General features: G+C 43.9%; 1 protein-coding gene across 1 annotated transcript; it reads right to left on the bottom strand.

Annotated features, from left to right (window-relative positions):
* Nucleotides 1-7,523: 7,523 nt before the first annotated feature.
* On the bottom strand, nt 7,524-9,423 carry LOC118476818 (UDP-arabinopyranose mutase 3). Its single transcript, XM_035966590.1, has 4 exons — nt 9,388-9,423; nt 8,756-8,803; nt 8,037-8,287; nt 7,524-7,953 (listed from the first exon to the last, which is right to left on the bottom strand). Exons 1-4 carry the CDS (start codon nt 9,421-9,423, stop codon nt 7,701-7,703), a joined length of 588 nt encoding a protein of 195 aa, XP_035822483.1. The 3' UTR covers nt 7,524-7,700.
* Between the last annotated feature and the right edge of the window lie 11,858 nt (nt 9,424-21,281).

Below are 21,281 nucleotides of genomic sequence, written 5' to 3'. Positions count from 1 at the left end.
TTTATATTTTCAAATTTGTAACTGAAATACATAAAAAACCACACTGGTTTTCGTTTCTTGGTCTATAGCGGAAACTAGAAAACTAACGAATTTTGCTGCTTCCCGGTCTAAAAGGTAGCTGTCACACCCGGTTTTAGAAGGCAAACCGAATGCGAACCATGTTCGTGCTAGGATCAACAATTCACGTACACAGCAGTTACATAATCGGACATCATCACACAATGCTCAAATAATAACATAAAAGAGGGTAATAGTCTAATTACATCACGATGTCCGAGACATCCACATAGTCATTAACAAATATCAAAATGCGAAAAATAAAACGTAGCTAAACACAGCCTTCACAGGCAGCCGACTGAGGGTTTGCCGCTAACCCACGCCTAGAACTCCTCATACTCTTGGAACTCCTGGAAATCCTCCACCACGACTTCATCTTCTCCTGAGCAGTGGTTACAATGCGGACAACCTGGGGGGTTGGTGTGTAAAGCAAGGGTGAGTACACATCAACATACTCATCAATTGTCCCGTTTGGCTATAGTAGACTAGCTTTATGTGGGGTTAAGGTCAAGCAATTGCTTTTAGTTGGTCAGGTAATTATTGCTAGTAGAGAGCCATGTTTTAGCATTAACCCAAGTTGTTAACCCAAAAGTACTCTTTTTCAAACGGAAATAATACCAGAGACCATAATCATAGTCATAACCATAATCAAAACCATCATTATCCTCATCATCACCTGTAAACAAAGTATCTCTGATCAATGTGTCGCTAATCATTGGAGCTCCCAAGGCCACTCATAACCGCGAGCACGACTGATATATCAGTGTCATAACACTCTACAGAGGTTGCACACTTGACCCACAAGCTGTGATTCCTTTTTGCCTCGGGTCGATCAAACCATTAAACACTACCAAGGTGAGTAGGCAAGGTTTCACTACGTAGCCTTTACAAATATTTTCTGAGACTGTAGTCGCCCGTTAGGTTTCCTAAATGTACCGCACTCCTCCCCAAGGGGCAAAGCACCCTCGACAGAGCGAGCCGCATAAACCGAGCCCCATTGACGGCACGACGGTGAAGCGAACTACACCTCAGTTCCTTAAATTATTCAGCTAAGGGCGTCCCATACCACCCTCATGGTTGTACTGTTTTCCCGGGTGGTCATCCAACGAATCAGTCCTTACGGAGAGGCACTCAAGAAACCGCTCGAGTCCCCTTAAATGTCGCAATATCATCATCATAATCAAAAGGGAAAAACAGTGTATCATAAATAATCTCATCATGGTCACTGATTAAGGTGAAGCACTAGCATAGAGCTAAACCAAAATGATCCAACCCACATAGGTAACAATGACAAGATAAACAAAGCTAGTCAATCTTTAGGTATAAATTGTGTAAATGCGGGGGGTAAATTATAAAATGTATAGGATATAGATGGGTCAAGGGACACTTGACTTCACCAACCAGCTGCTGCTCAGGGTCTTCACCTGCAACTCCTTCGGACTCCGCCAACGGACCGTTGTCTATACGAGTACAAATATATATTCCACAAACTTAATATAAAAAGAAACAATACACCAAGCAATAGAATGCAACAAATAAGCAGACGCTTAGAGCAGGGCTTGTATCTACGACTATGCGAGAAAGAGAAAACAACAGTCGAGACTATGGTCGAAAGGTGATTACGTTAAGTAGCTATGAATTAAAATACTTGACCAAACATAATCACATTAATTTAACAATCGCGTTATGCATAAAATAAAGTTACGCTACGCGTTTAATTATTATAATCAACTCAAGGTAAATTTAAAAGGATTGTCGTGCGGCGAAGCGCACGACGACACACGCGATCTAAACTGAAACTAAGACGAGTCGTCGCGCGACAGCACACGCGGACTAAACTAAAAATTGAAATGAATCGTCGCGCGACGCAACACTTAGATTAAACTGAAATTAAACGAATCGTCGCGCGACAGAGCGTGCAATAAAACACTTAAAATAAATCTGAAATTAACGTGAAGCGTCGCGCGACGAAGCGCGCAATGACATACGCTACTTAAACTGAACCTAAAACAAAATGTCGCGCGACGAAACGCGCTATGCAACACATTAAATAATCTGAAATTAAAAAAATCGTCGCGCGACAAAGCGCGCGACGCAACACTTAGACTAAACTGAAATTAAACGAATCGTCGCGCGACAGAGCGTGCAATAAAACACTCGAATTAAATCTGAAATTAATGTGAAGCGTCACGCGACGAAGCGCGTGAGGCATACGCTACTTAAACTGAAACTAAAACAAAAATGTCGCGCGACGAAACGCGCTATGCAACACAATAAATAATATGAAATTAAAAGAAACGTCGTGCGACAAAGCGCGCGACGCAGCACACTAATAAATCTAAATTTAAAATGGATCACCGCACGACGAAGCGCGCGACGCAGCACATGAATTAAACTAAATTTAAAACTGAATTTAAACACTACGCTCGCCGGGGACGGGCTGCACGCATGGGGCCGCGCCGGGCAGGGGCGCGCGACCGGGAGGGCGTCCAGCAGGGGGCGCGGGGGGGAGGGAAGAAGGAAGGAGAGGAGAGGGGAGGGGAAGGGAGGGGAGCTCACCTCGGGGCTCGACGATCGGCGGCAACCGCTCACCAGAATCCCACCTAGGGCAAGGGGAGATGGAAGAGAGGTGGAAGAGAGGGAGAGGGAAGTTGCTGCGCGGGAAAAGAAAATGAGAGAGAGGGTGGGGGCGTGCGCATGGGGGGAGAGGGCGCCAGGGACTGGGCCGCGGGCCGGGCCGAAACCCACTACACGCACCCGCTTACCTCTAATCAAATCTAAATCGCGAACCAAAAACCGAAGCGATACAAAGGCGTGATTAGACACAACATCACACAGAAGAAATATGCATCGACATGATGCAACACCCATGTCAACTTAGTGTTTTTTGTTTACACGCGATACGGACACCAGTCTCTATACTGCTTTGGAAATGAGAAGAAGGAGCAAAACGGGAAGAGAAAAGAGAGTAACGCCTGAATTTGATGAGTATTGGAGACGAAAATTTATACCCCCAAATTCAGGTCATTACAGTAGCAAAAGTGATTCCTGCAGTAGCGGCGAGCGAAATGGGAGCTGCCTAAACCGTGAAAACCGAGTTGTGGGAGAGCAATACAAGCGTTGTGCTGCTAGGTGAAGCGGTTGAGTGCCGCACCCTGGATGGCTAAAGTCCAGTAGCCGAAAGCATCACTAGCTTACGCTCTGACCCCCAATGAGTAGTGAAATGGGGCACGTGGAATCCTGTGTAAATCAGCAAGGACCACCTTTCAAGGCTAAATACTCCTGGGTGGCCGATAGTGAAGTAGTACCGTGAGGGAAAGGTGAAAAGAACCCCCAATGAGTAGTGAAATGGAACGTGAAACCGTGCAGAGCTCCCAAGCAATGGGAGGGGAAAGTGATCTCTGACCGCGTGCTTGTTGAAGAACGAGCCGACGACTCATAGGCAGTGGCTTGGTTAAGGGAATGGAACCCACCGGAGCCGTAGCGAAAGCGAGTCTTCATAGGGCGATTGTCACTACTTATGGACCCGAACCTGGGTGATCTATCCATGACCAGGATGAAGCTTGGATGAAACTAAGCAGAGGTCCGAACCGACTGATGTTGAAGAATCAGTGGATGAGTTGTGGTTAGGGGTGAAATGCCACTTGAACCCAGAGCTAGTTGGTTCTCCCCGAAATGCGTTGAGGCGCAGCAGTTGACTGGGCATCTAGGGGTAAAGCACTTTTTCGGTGTGGGCTGCGCGAGCGATACCAAATCGAGGCAAACTCTGAATACTAAATATGACCCAAAAATAACAAGGGTCAAGGTTGGCCAGTGAGACGATGGGGGATAAGCTTCATCGTCGAGAGGGAAATAACCCAAATCACCGGCTAAGACCCCTAAATGACCGCTCGGTGATAAAGGAGGTGGGGGTGCAAAGACAACCAGAAGGTTTGCCTAGAACTCTGGCTCAGTGCAGCCAGTCACCCACGAAGGGCAGGAGGGTTGTCATTGGCTTCGCTGTGGCCATTCACGTCATTAAGGATTAGCTTAAAAACTCAAATCTTATTGGAACTAGAGGAGGCCGAGAGCCTCTAATTACAAAGAAGATTTAAGTTTCTAAACTAACCTTGAGGGGTTTGTTCATCTCGTGAGAAAAGGCCCATGAGTCTGGCACAACGTCTATTTAAACGTTGTTGAGTTTAGGCATGTTCACTGAGCGTAGCAAGTACCTATTGTGTTTCTAGTGTCGTCTAGCGCTCTTGAATTCCGACTGTGATCCGGGCCTCTGAATGTTCTACATAACATCACGTCGAGTCCTCTCCTACAAAATAATTTAGGTTGTCCACATCAGCAGCTGTAAAGCCCGACCTCAAATATCTACAGTGTATGGGACACCTGTAGCGGTGCACTGTAAAGCCCACTGCAAACATATGGTTGGCAAGGAAAACCTCACATGCAGTGTACCATTTCCTCCTACTAAAAATTCTATCTCCTCTTCTGATTGGCTGGCAGCGGTACCGTGTGTGGGACAGCGACTTTACAACACCCACGCGAGACCGATGTAAATAATACTATATATAATAATTGGTATAGGGTTGATATATAGAGTAAACATGAGTGCGTTGAAAAGAATTTTGCTAATCAAGGCAAAATATTCTTTTTTAGGTAGAATTTTAGAGTAGTATAAATGCGAATAGTCTTACGAAACCCTGCCTTAAATAAGCAACCTTTGCATGTAAGGCATTCAAGCTGTGAGAAAACCCCTTCCTACTCAGCTTTGTTTGTCGCTCGGTAGCAATTTTTAGGGCTAGTTTGGAAACTCAAATCCTCTTCAAATTTAAAGAGGATTAGAGAGGACACCTCAATCCCCTTCAATACCGAAGATGATTTGAGGTTCCCAAAGTAGCCCTTACGGTCCTCACCTTCCGGTGAAGCTTAGTACATGTACACCCCAACAGCACCACTAGTTTGTTAGCACGCTTGACTGTGACGAACATAAAACCATGTACGACAATACACCTCTCGTGATGCGCTCATGTTGTCCTGACTTCCAAGACCAAAGCAAGCTCTTATCTTGCTCTTATTTTTTTTCCTATCTCCCCCAAAAGAAAAAAAAAGGAATCCATGCATATGATCAGCCACCAACCACGCAGCTTAATGAACTACTAGCACTAGTACTAACGACAAATTGTCGGTCGCTCTCAGTTTCGCCAACTGCCTCGTGTAAGGTATTGATGCACATCTAGCTGGCATCCCACAGCCGCACGTACACACGTCGCGCTGCACTGCGTTCCGCGTCTCGCCATCACACACCGACAGACACACGGTGACTAGGAAAGAACGGACAACATCCAGCTCACAAGTGGATGCACACTGGTTGGCCTGGCCAGCAAGCAAGCACAATACCACACACACCAGGCGGCGGAGTGAGTGAAGCGGCGCAGAAGGTAAGACGAGGACGGCCAGGCCAGGTGCGTGGCGTGGGCAACAACATCGTACGCGCGACGTAGTCGCTGTCGCTGTCTCCCTCGCCCGCGCGCCGCGGCTCCGCAGTGCTCGTGCCGCATCCGCGCGTCGCCGTCGGCCGCGCGAAATCAGGGACGGCTACGATTGCGGTTGAAAAAGAACAGGTGGGTCGGAGCATGACGTTCCCGCTCGCAGCGCTGTGCCGGGACATCGGTAGATGGGATTTGAGAGCTATATTGCTAGGCCGGATGCCCGGATCGGACATCGTAGTTGAGCCAGGATCAGAGTTTTTTTTTAATCTTCTGGTTTGTGCTGCGTGACCGGGCGAGGCTTTCCGAATGTTCCAGAGTTTGACGTAACCACCGCCGCGGCCGGGCCCTCCACAACTGATGAACGTGGGGAGTTGGGGCTGGAGTTTGTGGCGCTCGCGGGCTTGCGCGCGAGTCTTCCAGCCGGCCGCGGGTCGCCGTGGAAGCGCCTGAAATTCCTTCACTCCTTCCTGATGCTTGGAGGAGGTCCTGGGGTAGGGTAGCCAGCCGATAAATATATATATACTAGGTGAGTGCCCGTGCGTTGCGACGGAAGTAACAATAGAACTAAAAACGGATGGAGAGTGCAAACATCACTATAATATACAAAATCCGGACAAGTACATAGCTTCTGTTCATAGCAAGAGCCATATAAAGCTGATGAACAAGATTAGCTCAAAGAAATATGATACCAGCAGGAACAAGGTTGCTAGGAAACTCGATTACATTTACTTCAACAAAGGTTCCTCTTGCAGCTGGTTCTGTCATAAAGGTCATTAAATCTTACAGGTTCACTATAAATCAATCACCAAAACATGACGCATCAGATGAAATAGCACCAAGATCTACAAAAATCTTGAGTTATGATCTAAAACTCAAACAACGCAATTGGTTTCTCTTGCCGTTGACCTGAACATTCATGAAATAAACATCAAAATGTCCATTCAAGGTCAAGAGAATTGGTTCGAGCGCAACTGAAACCATGTATACATAAATCCGGTTTCCCGGCAAAAATTGGCGGTTTATCGGTCCAAAAAACGGTTTACCGGTGGTTTTCGGTTTTTATGATTTTTTTCAAAATTTTTGAATTTGGAACGAATTTTAAAAAAACCCGGTGGTTAAGCGAAACCGCACCCCGGCGTTTTCGGTAAACCGACTGGTTTACCGCCGGTTTTGTAAACCATGAATTCAGGTCCCGTTAGTTCCAGGACTAAAGTTTATTTTCGGAATTAAATTTCCGTCCCTACCCTATTTAGTTTCAGGGACTATATAGATTCTAAACACATTAAATAAAGTACACAAAGACTAAAATGCTCATCTCCTTATTGCTTGTGTTCACTACAAAATTTTTATGCAAAGGTAATTCAGAAATCACTTTATGAACTTTTGCTAAATCGTTTTCGTTAGAAAGATTCACTTCTGATAGAGAATCATTCGAAATCACTCTATTGGAGAATCAACTCTCGGAACTAAAAAAATTATGGAACGGAGCTCTATCAAACGAGCCCTTAAAAATGATGGTACAAACTATGCCGAGGGATATAAGACTCACCGTACATGGTAAGATGTGGCATACCTCTACCATCTAGAGGATAGAGAACATGATAAAGATCATCCGACCAAAGAACAAGCTGGAAAACTGAAAGGAACCCCTAACGCTAAATAAGAATGGAGAGAATACTTTACAGTACGTTGAACATATCATAATCGTAATCATAGACCGTGTATAATTGCAAATAGCAAAAAGGTTCAAAGCCCAAACAATGCACATTATTTGCCTCTGTTAATTTCAAGAAAAACATGACAGGTTGATGTCACACAAACGTAGTGGAACTGTTGAACGCGCGATAAAGCGATAACGATGAAACATGAAAGGAAAGCATCGCCAAGTTGCCATCATTGTTTTTCCTCCTTCTAGTGATGGGAACATTCGAACATGACATCATAGTCCAATATTAATCAGCAAGATATATTTGTGGATCAATTTATGTTTTAAAACATGCATGTTGGATAATACAGGAGTATTATATAACACAGGTGAACCAAGCAGTTTCTCTGTTCCCTATCTCCCTCGTGGGGATTGCCTACATCTGAATAATAAAAAAACAAACAAGGAAACACGAGGGGGTCTCGTATTATTTGCTGAGTTATCCAAGTTCTCTTCAGTCAGGAACCATCCCAGACAAAAGTGATGTACCAAAGTTGCAGACTTGCAAGCCTTTTATGCCTCTGGTTGGGGTTTCTCGAAGAAAGTTTTCTTAATCCAGTCAAATGGCTGCAAAACAAGTCCAATAGGCTGGCCATCACCCAAAGACCAAAGTACATTGCAGGACCAATGAGCTCACGGTCAAATGCAAGGTTCATTCCACACATAGGAAAGAGGGTGCCCTTTGGGATCGTAAGAATAGCATCCACATACCTGATTGCAAGAAAGAAACACCAGTTAGCAAAAGGTGGCCACCTGAATGATGGAACCTACACGCTGAAATATATCATTTTTACCTGGTGTTTCTCTCAAGGGGCTTAAGAAGCTGGGTAGGGGCATCGTAGTCTGGAATGTTGAGCCAAAGCCCGTGAGAAACAACAGTTGGGACACCCTCACGAAGGCTGTAGGGGTACCCACGAACAAAATCGGCGCCAACACGGTAAGGGTCGTACAGAGTATTGAAGAAAAATGGGGTGGAAGGGCTTAGGAGGTTCTTGATGTGCTGCTCAAGTGCATTGATGTCCTTCCCTGATGGATCCTTGGCAACCTGAAAGTTTTGAAAAGCAATATCAAAAATTAGCATTTGCCTAAATGCATTTAAGAAGTATATAGTGGTGGATTAAAAATAATGTCATCATATTCTAAGGCTATAAAATTTATACTGCAAGGGATGGGCACGTTCAGTTAGTTTCAGCTGCCAACAAACATAGTAAACTATCATGTTTCATGTTCTGCGGGCCTTCCTTTTATGCAAGTAATGCCACCAAAGTGAACATCAACATACTATTTTTTAATAATAATAGTTAAAACAAAAGCCACTCTCTTAAGTTAGAAGATTGCTTCCAAAAAATGCAAAAGGAAATATGAGTCCATGGTAGAGCACCTGCATCAGAAGCAAGCACAACAATCCATATAGATGAGTATTATTTGCTGAGTTATCCAAGTTCTCTTCAGTCAGGAACCATCCCGGACAAAAGTGATGTACCAAAGTTGCAGACTTGCAAGCCTTTTATGCCTCTGGTTGGGGTTTCTCGAAGAAAGTTTTCTTAATCCAGTCAAATGGCTGCAAAACAAGTCCAAAAAGAGTTTCAGAATCCATTGATCCAAAAGAATGTATTAAATAGAGTAACCTCAAATGGTAGTTTCAGGCCTCATCACATGTCTCCAGCTAATAAGTTGAGAGGGATATAACATGTCTCCATATCCCAAAGTCATTAACTGTAATATGAATTATATGTAGCTTCAAGCTAAAATAAACAGTATGGTAGCAACTAAAGAAAAATAGAATCAGCCAAAACTGAAATACTAACATCCAACTAAAGAAAAATAGAATCAGCCAAGTTGTTTACCAAGATTTAATTGAAACTAAATGCATGCTGAGATTGACTGCATGCTCGTATTTCTATCTCCAAAAGATAGAACAATAATAATACATTTAGTTCAAAATACAGCAAGACATTTAGTTCTAGTTTTAGCTCGTGGTCGTTTACAATATGACTTATTTTACCTTATTTCCACTGACCCTCTTTTGCACAAATAAATCTAAATGATCTCAGTATTCCAATAGATTTTCTTTTGTTTGCATCTCTCTTTCTAACCTCAAAACCGTGTTAATCCATATGTATTCCAAAACTTCCAAGCCTCTACCTCATCCTGAAACTTCATGCCAATTTCAGGCACCATAACAGGAAGTACGCCATGTCTAAAACATCAAGAGCAGGGTCTCAATTTTCCTTATGAGCGATAAAAAAATAGAAGAACAACAAACATGTGAGTTCTATCTTTGACATGCTGCCTCCAGGATCATCTCCTACCTCTCCATTCTTAACAAGAGGTGTATATTGTCTAAAAACAGATAACAAGCTAGCAGCTTAGCAGTTTGCACAATAGTATTGTTCTTCGTAAACTATCAAAAATCAGAAGAAGAATAAGTATGGGTGTTGTATTATTTACCTTTTGTCTTCTTGATAATTCTTGTTCAGATCTTCTTCCAATAGGGATGTCTGCACATCTATGGCTGCTCGTACACCACCAAGTCTGAGCGAAGATGTGTGGATCGGATTCCGCCGCCGCAGAGACCATGAGGCAGAGAGGGAGTTCCGTTTTAGTTCTTTGATTCTTTCGGAGGAAAAGGGAAAGGGTCCAGGAGAGCAAAAGGAGAGCGTGCGCAGGCACGCACCTGGGTTCTCGGCGTCGAGGACGGCGGCCATGACGCGGTCGGACGCGGCGTCCTGCGCGGGGCCCCAGTCCGTCCACGCGTCCTCGCCATAATGCAGGTCCGCGAACAGGGCCACTTTGAACACTCCTCCTGGTCCGAACCACAGAGGCGGCCGCCCCTTGGCGTCCGCGTGCTCCGTCGTCGGCCGCAGCGCGGCCACCGTGACCGCCAGTGCGGCGGCGAGCAGGGCGGGCGCGAGGCTGTGCCACCACTTGCACAGCGCGGATTTGCTCGACGGCTTGGGCGGTGTGGTCCTGGGAGCGTCAGAGTCGAAGGGAGGCCGGTGGGCGACATTCACGGCGGGACTCGCCTAGTTGACGGGAGATGGAGACGGGATCTACGCGGATTTGCTCGACGGGTTGCGCGAGCCGTCGGGGCGCGTCCAAGGAGGATTTGGCGCAGGGGCGGGCGTTGCGGGCGCGGATGGAAAGGATTGCGCGCTGGCGATGGCAGGCGGCGGATTGCGCGTGGAGACCTTCCATCGGCGAGCAGGGGCGTGGCGGCGGATTTGGCGCAGGGGCGGCGGATTTGGCGCGGGCGCGGATGGAAAGGTCTGCGCGCTGGCGGATTGCGCGCGAAGAACAGAGCGGCAGGCGGCGGACCTTCCATCGGCGAGCAGGGGCGCGGAGGGGCAGAACAAAGCACTGTGCACGCCTACAGTAGTAACATATAGAGTAGTAAAGATGGAACCATCAGCTGTGCTTGCGCATCAATGCATGTGATCCGGGGTCGCTTGTTTAGACGAACGACTACAGGATACCACGTATTAGTTGTTTGGACCTGCAGATTTAGGTAAGCTAATTAATCCAAATCCAAATACAGGCACGAGTGGCGACTTAGGGTGCGTTTGGTTGTGGGACAGTTAGGACAGGGATGGACAGGAACGTACTCTCGTGTTTTCTCTCGTCCCTCCAATTTTGAGAGATAACTGAGACAACATTAGGGTAGTTCTGTCCGAACCATTGACCCTGAACCAAACAAACTTATTTGAGGGATCGTCACATCCCATTCTGTAATGTCATTGCAACAAAACGCACCCTAAGGGACAGCTAAAGATTCTCAATCTAAATGTTATATGACTCAACTGCCCAAAATACCGTGATGCAGCACACTGCCAGATTTTGAAACTAACTTGTTTCGATAATTTTCTGTTGACTCACGTGAAAAAGTGATATCAAACCATATCTATGAGCTGCATTATAAAATTATCTTTTCATTCGTACGTGGATCATCATTGAAGACAGAGTCTATATATATAGACGAAACATCAGTTTTACGTCTTAGATTTTGAGATGAACTCGAACATAGATACAAACTAGTGCTGCGTTTAGGGTGAAGTTGCCTAGACGATGTCATTAATGGAGGCGTCGTCCGATATACTAAAGATGAAGGCTACTATTAGCAATGGTGATGGTGCTGCATCACCAAGACCCGATAGAATATAATAAAAGCAGAATATGTTGGATCTTTTATGGGCTTGGCCTATTTATTGAATAAACTCTATGGTGTGTAATGATGGAGAATACCAATAGTACCACATTGGAAGTCAAGGGTCTTTTGCCTTGACTTATATGGTGGGATTTATTCTACTTAACTTGAGAAGTCAAGAAATGGACAAGGGCATGCCACACGCGCGCGCGCGCCGCCGCTGCCGCCCGGACCGGGCGTGGCGTGGCGAGGCGAGGCGAGGCGAGGCAGGCAGACTCATGGCGTGACTCGGCGAGAGCTGACCGACTCTTAGCGTGACTCGGCGACCTTTCTCCTTCAGCTTCCCTTTGCGAGAGGTTAAATAGAGGAGCACCCCTGTCACTCGGTACGCGAGAAACACTTTCAGAATCACAGTTCAGCCGCCGAGTGAGGGTATTTCCATCTCGTGGCTCTGCGCGCACAGAGAGGCGAGAGGGCAGGTGCCTCCGAAGCCCTTGCCGTTCGAGACCCTGCTCGGGGGATCGGCAATTATGTTTTTGGGGCCGTTCGAGACCCTGCTCGGGGGATCGGCAATTAGGTTTTTGGGGAGCGTCTTCGCGACTGCCCAACGTCTGTCGTTGTCTTCATCGCTGGTTCCTGTCGTCTTCATCTCGATCGGATGACAAGAGAAGTTGGTCAAGGATCAGGATCCTCGGAACGCATGGGAGGGTATAATCAATTCAGTTCGTTACTGTTTTATATTCTGTATATTGTATATGTCGTATGTACCTCTGTTCTATCGTATTATGATATGTTATATCTGTCTGTCTTAATTGTACAGTCATCCTGTTTATATTGTTATCTGTTTATTTCCAGTTGTTCCGCAATAATCCATGAACCATGCTTATATACTTATTTTATTTATATGATTTACATGCTTCATATGCTTTGTGTTCTCATGATCCATATTGTTATGGATATTTTTGAGATCACGATCTCTATGGTTAATTATTTATTATATGTCATCATCATAAGGTTAATTTATGGAATTAAAATAATACGGAAAATGCCTATAATTCTAACAATCCAAAAACCTAATGTTAGGCATTTTTCTGTCAGAGGTTTTGCTGCTGTGCTAAAGCCTGATCCTTTTGATGGTAAAAACTTCTTGATATGGAAAGCTAAGATGGAATTGTGGCTAACTGCAATGTCTTGTTTTCATGCCGCTGAGGGCAAGCCTGCCAACTTACCTCCTGAGGATGAGGCTAAGTTTAAGGCTGAAGACAACCTCTTTCGAGGTGCAGTGATTAGCGCACTTGACACTAAATTCTAGAAAAGCTATATCATCCTTCCCACGGGGAAAGAGCTGTGGGATGCTCTTGTTGGAAAGTTTGGAGTTACTGACGCTGGTAGCGAGCTGTATCTCATGGAGCAGCTGTATGACTACAAGATGGTTGAGAACCGATCTGTAGTGGAACAGGCTCATGAGTTTCAGGCACTAGCTAAGGAACTCGAACTTTTTCCTTGTCATTTGCCTGACAAGTTTGTGGCTGGCGGTATAATCGCCAAGTTGCCACCTTCTTGGAAGGACTTTGCTACCTCTCTCAAACATAAGAGACAAGAGTTCAATGTGGAAGAGCTCATTGGTACTCTTGATGTTGAGGAAAGGGCTAGAACAAAGGACAGTGGAAAAGGTGTTGAGACCTCTACTGCTAATGTGGTGCAGAAGAGAAACTTCCGCAAGTTTAACAAGAAGAAAAACCAAAACAAACCAGAGAACGCAAATAAACCTGTTCAAACAGCACAGTTTAAAAAGAAGAACAACAATAACAAGGGAAAGGGAGGATGCTTTGTCTGTGGCGGTGATCAACATTGGGCAAGAGAGTGCCCTGATCGCAAGTTCACTCAAGACAAGAAATCAGCTCATGTTGTAACCACTGAAACTGAAGGAGGAACATCTGGGTATGGTAATTCTTTACCATTTGTTCTTTCAGTCTGTAATTCACCTGAGTGGTGGATGGACAGTGGTGCAAACATTCATGTGTGTGCTGATGCCTCTATGTTCACTTCCTATCAGGTCGGGAGGTCTGGCGCCTTGTTGATGGGAAATGGGTCGTGTGCTCATGTTCTTGGTGTTGGTACGGTCATTCTGAAGTTTACTTCGGGAAAGACGGTGCCATTGAAGAGCGTGCAGCATGTGCCCTCTATCAAGAAGAATCTCGTTAGCGCATCTATGCTATGTCGAGATGGATACAAAGTTGTTCTTGAGTCTAATAAATGTGTTGTATCGAAACATGGTACTTTTGTTGGTAAAGGATATGACTGCGGAGGCTTGTTCCGCTTATCACTGCATGATGTGTGTAATAAACTGGTGAATTCTGTTCATTTTTCTGATGAGTCAGATTTATGGCATTCACGTTTTTGTCATGCAAGTTTTGGCTGTCTTATGCGGTTAGCAAATATAAATTTAATTCCTAAATTTAACTTGGTCAAAAAGTCTAAGTGTCATGTGTGTGTTGAATCAAAACAACCCCGCAAGCCTCATAAGGCTACTGAGGCGAGGAGTTTGGCACCTCTAGAACTTGTTCATTCTGATCTGTGCGAGATGAATGGAATTTTGACCAAAGGTGGTAAAAGATACTTTCTCACTTTTATAGATGACTCCACTAGATTTTGTTATGTGTATCTCTTAAAAACAAAAGATGAAGTGTTCAATTATTTTAAGGCCTATAAAGCTGAAGTTGAGAACCAACTTGAGAGGAAAATAAAACGTTTAAGGTCCGACCGAGGTGGAGAATATTTCTCTAATGTGTTCGATGAGTTCTGCGTGGAACATGGTATTATTCATGAGAGGACACCGCCATTCTCACCACAATCCAATGGGATTGCTGAAAGGAAAAACCGCACTCTAACAGATTTGGTGAATGCCATATTGAGTACAGCGGGATTATCCAAGGCATGGTGGGGTGAGGCGATTTTGACAGCATGTCATGTCCTGAATAGAGTTCCAACAAAGAACAAAGAGATCACTCCATTTGAGGAATGGGAAAAGAGAAGAGTAAATCTCTCATATTTGCGCACTTGGGGTTGCTTGGCTAAAGTGAATGTGCCAATCAACAAAAAGCGTAAACTTGGGCCTAAAACTGTTGACTGTATATTCCTTGGGTACTCTTTTCACAGCACTGGGTATAGGTTCTTAATTATAAAATCTGATGTGCCTGATATGTATGTTGATACTATCATGGAATCAAGAGACGCAACATTTTTTGAGAATGAGTTTCCCATGAAGAATACACCTAGTGATACAAATCATGAGACTATAATTCCCCATGAGCACAAACTGTCGATTCCTATAGATCATGCTGAGGATTCTCACGTGCACATCCCTGAGGAGGATGACACTATAGTCACTCGAAAGAGCAAGAGACAGAGGGTTGCAAAATCCTTTGGTAATGACTTTATAATGTACCTTGTGGAAGACACACCAACTACCATTAGTGAGACATATTCCTCTCCTGATGCTGACTTATGGAAGGAAGCAGTAAGGAGTGAGATGGAATCTATTATGTCTAATGGAACTTGGGAGGTCGTTGACCGTCCTTATGGTTGTCAACCTATAGGTTGCAAATGGATCTTCAAGAAAAAGCTTAGGCCTGATGGTACAATTGAGAGGTACAAGGCAAGGCTTGTGGCCAAAGGATATACCCAAAAGGAGGGTGAAGATTTCTTTGATACCTACTCACCAGTGACTCGATTGACTACAATTCGCACATTAATAGCCGTGGCAGCCTCTTATGGTCTTATCATTCATCAGATGGATGTTAAGACAGCTTTCCTAAATGGAGAGTTGGATGAGGAGATCTATATGGATCAGCCAGAAGGGTTTATTGCGGATGGTCAAGAGAACAAGGTGTGCAGGTTGATAAAATCATTGTATGGCCTAAAACAAGCACCTAAGCAATGGCATGAAAAGTTTGATAATACTCTTACAGCAGCTGGTTTTGTTGTAAATGAATCTGACACGTGTGTATACTATCGGTATGGTGGGGGTGAGTCTGTTATGCTGTGCCTTTATGTTGATGACATTTTGATCTTTGGATCAAATCTCAATGTGATTGAGGAAGTTAAAAATCTTCTATCGAGCAATTTCGAGATGAAAGAAACATCAAGCTTGTTAGAGAAGCTGATGGTGGGGTAACTTTGTTACAATCCCATTATGTGGAAAAGGTATTGAGTCGCTTTGGTTTTAGTGACTGTGATCCTGCTCCAACACCTTATGACCCCAGTGTGCTATTAAGAAAGAATCGGAGAATAGCAAGGGATCAATTGACATACTCCCAGATCATTGGCTCGCTCATGTACCTTGCAAGTGCAACAAGGCCAGACATCTCTTATGCTGTGAGTAAGCTAAGTCGGTTTGTGTCGAAACCAGGAGATGATCACTGGCGTGCTCTTGAGAGAGTGTTGCGGTATTTGAAAGGTACTATGACATACGGTATTCATTATACCGGAAACCCAAAAGTGCTGGAAGGCTATTGTGATGCCAACTGGATTTCTGATGCTGATGAGCTTTATGCCACAAGCGGATATGTGTTTCTGTTTGGAGGCGGCGCTGTTTCCTGGAAGTCTTGCAAGCAGACTATCTTAACGAAGTCTACAATGGAAGCAGAACTCGCAGCATTAGACACTGCTGGGGCTGAGGGCGAGTGGCTTCGTGATTTCCTATTGGACTTACCGGTAGTTGAAAAACCGATACCGGCTATTTCCATGAACTGTGACAACCAAACGGTGATTACAAAGGTTAACAGTTCTAGGAATAACATGAAGTCTACAAGGCATGTTAAGAGGAGATTGAAATCTGTCAGAAAGTTGAAAAACTCCGGAGTTATAACTGTGGATTATGTCCACACATCAAATAATCTGGCAGATCAATTCACTAAGGGTCTATCACGCAATGTGATAGAAAGTGCATCGAGGGAAATGGGTATGAGACCCATGTGAGATCTACTCTAGTGGTAACCTGCTCTATGTGATCGGAGATCCCGTGAAGTAGAGTGGAGAAACAAGCTAGGAGTAGATTGTGAGGAAAGATCCCTTCTTTAACTCATTTCTGATGCACATCTTTCCTATCTGTAAGGCAGGATGGTTTTTACCTTAATGTATTCCAAGAGTCTTATAAAGGTGAGATGTTGTCCTACAGAACATCTTCTGAGGAATACACCTATATGAGTCAGACTGCTAGTCACAGTCTATGGGACTTGGGTAATCCCTAAATACTCATGAAAGGCACTGAAGTGTGACTTATATGCTTCTAAACAGCGGGAATACCCTTTTGCAGCCTAGTATCAGCAAAGGATTTGAGTGAATCTTATTTCACACAAAACTGTCAATTCAAGGCATAGTCCATTGTTCAGTTGTGAATGAGTGAAACCCTTATTCTAGATGGATGTTCAACTTAACAGTCTCCATCGAAACACTGGTATATCAAAGGATTGTGATTCTGATACTTCATCATTACAAACCCTAGAGTTTGGTGGGGATTGTTGGATCTTTTATGGGCTTGGCCCATTTATTGAATAAACTCTATGGTGTGTAATGGTGGAGAATACCAATAGTACCACATTGGAAGTCCAAGGGTCTTTTGCCTTGACTTATATGGTGGGATTTATTCCACTTAACTTGAGAAGTCAAGAAATGGACAAGAGCGTGCCACACGCGCGCGCGCCGCCGCCGCCGCCGGCCGGGCCGGGCCGGGCCGGGCGTGGCGAGGCAGGCAGGCAGGCAGGCAGGCAGGCGAGCGGGCGTGGTGTGGTTGTGTTAATTTTTAGCACTCACTAACCGCGTACGTCAGCCGAGTGACCCTGTCTCTTCGTCTGCCGAGTGACCCTGTCTCTTCGTCAGCCAGCCGAGTGACCCTTCTCCTTCAGCTGCCGACTCATGGCGTGACTCGGCGAGAGCTGGCCGACTCATGGCATAACTCGGCTAGAGCTGGCCGACTCTTGGCGTGACTCGGCGACTTTATCTCGATCGGATGACAAGAGAAGTTGGTCAAGGATCAGGATCCTCGGAACGCATGGGAGGGTATGATCAATTCAGTTCGTTACTGTTTTATATTCTGCATATTGTATATGTCGTATGTACCTCTGTTCTATCGTATTATGATATGTTATATCTGTCTGTCTTAATTGTACAGTCATCCTGTTTATATTGTTATCTGTTTATTTCCAGTTGTTTCGCAATAATCCATGAACCATGCTTATATACTTATTTTATTTATATGATTTACATGCTTCATATGCTTTGTGTTCTCATGATCCATATTGTTATGGATATTTTTGAGATCACGATCTCTATGGTTAATTATTTATTATATGTCATCATCATAAGGTTAATTTATGGAATTAAAATAATACGGAAAATGTCTATAATTCTAACAGAATAGTTTATGGCCATGTAGAAATACCTCTTTAATATAAGGCTAATTTGGGAGGAAGGAGATTGAGGGGCTAATCCTATTGCTATTCAATTTTGAATAGTAAATGAATTTTAGCTACTCTAACCTAGTGGTAGTCCTGCTGAGATTTTGGGGGATAGGACAAGATTTAAAATACATGTTTAGATAAGATCAGATTGTGAACACGTCGTAGCCATAAACTTTTTGGTACTTCGGTGCTAAACTATTATATCATACAGTGATAATCTAACTACTGAATTTATATCTAGGATGAGGGCTCTATGGATTTGGGGGCCTGGGGCGACGGCCCCTCTGTCCCACCCTAGGTCCGCCACTGCTCTAACCCTCTGCCTCCTAAATTAGCCCTTAGATAAGAGAATGGTGTGAACACAGGAAGCAGACGGGGAGGCATAGCAGGGAAGCGAGTATACTCCCTTTGGAATGACTTATGATTTTGATCCAAAGAATGTATAGTACTACTTCCGTTTACAAAAATATGGCGTTGTTAATATTTTTTCAAAAACTTTTACAACATGTCTTATTCAAAATATTTATTTGAAAATATAATATTTTAAATCACATACAAACGAAAGTTTTTTTTAAAAAAACAGCTGGGTCATATACTTGTGAACATAAGAAGTGTACATGAGAAAGTGAACATAGGAAAGAAAAAAAATCAAACGGGCTAGAAGCTAATTGAACTATTGGTCGGCCGTGCGTTATCTGCACAAACCCTATTAAATTGTGGTCACTGATTCTTCATGCCTCTACTGCAGTAGAGATGACAGTGGGTAAGGTTACAATAAGCACATAAAGTCATACTCATACTCATCGAGAAAAAATACCACGTACTCATATCCACTATCTATCATGGGTACAAAATTACGTCATACTCATACCCACCACAGATAGCGGTATCCATTGGATACCCATACCCACAAACATTACAGTAGACATGATCATTTGAATCACAAAAATAAATATTAAATACAAAATATTGAAACCTCATACCTCATTCATATCGAAAGATGCTAAAATAACAGATTGTCTTTGTGACAGCACGATAAAATTATTGAACCCAACATAATTTTATCACAAGATCAACAACATTCAACACTAAATTATATAAGCCTATGCATGAGAGTGAATAAATTCCATAATCCGAATCCACATGTATATGTTAGCGGGTTTCCCATCGGGATAGCGGGGATGGGACAAGAGAGAACATATCCCCACCCACCACACTATGGATATAACAAAAGACCCCATACAATACATATGAGTATCAAAATTTGTCATACACATGGCCTAAGAACCTCTCCAACAGTTCTTAATATTTGTTGACCCAATATTGATGTATTGGGCTCCCTCCAAAAATCTAAAGGTCCAAAAAACATGCTTAACTCCGTCAACTCCTTAGTTTGTCCCAAAGTAGACTGCTTTTCACATCATTTGTGCGCCCTTCTTTCTCTCCCGTTCATATGAAAATTTAAAATTTATTGTTTCACAGAGAAAAAAATATGTGGTATTAATAAGTCGCAACACATAGGACAAATGCAATAGACACCCGTCAGCGCCGCAACAAACACCTGATAATGTCATTTACCGAGCTACAACAGACACAAACAACCATGGACCATGTATGAAGAATTCCATCAGCGCACGAAACGAAAAAAAAAGAATAGGGACTCAGCACCGCGGCAGAAATATGCGCCACGGAGCCTTGCTTTTGGGAGCACTGAATAAGTTGGGAGCATATATTGAGAGCTATTGGACATGATTTTTTTCTATTATTCTCCTAAAATAAAAAGTATTGAGAGTCTTGTTCAGGAGCTGTTAGAGATGTTCTGATAAGTTTTTACCTATCAGGCAGTGGCGAAGCTAATTCAAGTAAACTATAGATATTATGTATAAACATATTACTTTTATGCAGCAACTTTGATTTATTTTTGACCCATCTATGAGGACGAGACAACACATCATAACAAACTTGTGAAATTGAACTCGTAGGCTTGCAATCGCATCGGATGGCTATCTGGTTCTAGACCAAGCATGCATAATGACGCTTTCAAGCAGATCTAACACGACTATGCCTATCACTTGTTCTATCTAGGCTTAGTAAGACACGTTGTACGTTTTTCGTTCACGTCAAGTTGCTTAGGTAGAAGAAGGTCGTGCTTACCGTGCAGGTATCATAAATCTAATCGATAACATCCGATCGACCAATTTTCATACAATTATATGTATGTGCGTAGTACATATGACCATATTTTTTTGTTAATTCTGAATACTTTTTTTAATGTTAAATGACTTTTATACTTTTTATTTTTAAAATGTAAATGATTGTATGCCCTTTTATTTTAATTTAATCATATTATATTTAGTAATTTTTATTACACTGTTGTACTCATATTGTGAAAAAAATAAATTAGATTACCCATCACTAAAATTCTAGCTACGTCACTGAAATCGGGTACATATTGTGAAAAAGATAAATTAGACTAGGCATCACTAAATCCTAGCTACCTCACTGACATTATTGAGTTTCTGATATCCATTGCTGCCCCCATCGGGCAGTCTCGTTGATCCAAAACATAAAGAACTTGTGATGTTGAAAGTACTACTACCGCAGTCCGCAGAGTAAGGCTGTCCGCAGTCACGGACTCCAAATGCAACTGTAAACATATAGAGTGAACAAATGTCCGCAGCGGTCTACTGAAAAGCAAACTCCAAACCGCACACTCTTCCGCCGAACTCTAAATCCAACGCAAGACAAGGCGAACTCCATATTCTCTCTCCTCGGGAGGCAGCAACATAGACAACGTGAGAAAACACGGGAGGCAGATGTATGCGGATAAGAGAGAGATAAAATAAATAATAGAATATGTGGTAGTTGGTATAGGGTAAAGATTTAGGGTAAATATGACTGCGGATAAGCGTGTGATAGAGTAGAGAATCTCACTGACCAGGATGAAATATTCCTTTTAGAGTAGAAATTTAGGGTTCCATGAGTACGGATAGTCTAATAATGGTAACATTTGAGCGTGTGGTAGTCTAGTTAGCCTAGCCGCTTGGGGTTCTAAATTCTAGCGGGAAAGCTAGCCATTGCTAATTGCTATGCTACCTCACCACCGTTACTGCTATATTTTAATTGGTGGACGCGGCGAGCGCCGTTGGTCAAATCGCGGCCGGCCACGTACGTCTCTCCTCCACCGGCCGGCCGGCCCTCCCATCCCACCATCTCCTGGCCCCGACCCTTGCGATGTGGCCGCTTCTGAGCGCAGACACGTCCGCCCGCAAGGGCCCTGGGGCGGTGGGGCCTGGGCCTCTGACTTCCAGAACCTTCCTGCCGCTTCCTGGCCACGAATGCACGTCCCAATCCAGCGGCCCAGCGCGCGCCACGTGTCAAGAACCGGCCATGTCAGCATCCGATGTGGCGCCCCCGCCCCGAAGAAATTGATA

This window comes from Zea mays, chromosome 3 (genome assembly GCF_902167145.1).
Source record: "Zea mays cultivar B73 chromosome 3, Zm-B73-REFERENCE-NAM-5.0, whole genome shotgun sequence".
In the NCBI taxonomy this organism is placed as follows: Eukaryota; Viridiplantae; Streptophyta; class Magnoliopsida; order Poales; family Poaceae; genus Zea; species Zea mays.
This window is presented reverse-complemented; position numbering and strand designations above follow the sequence as displayed.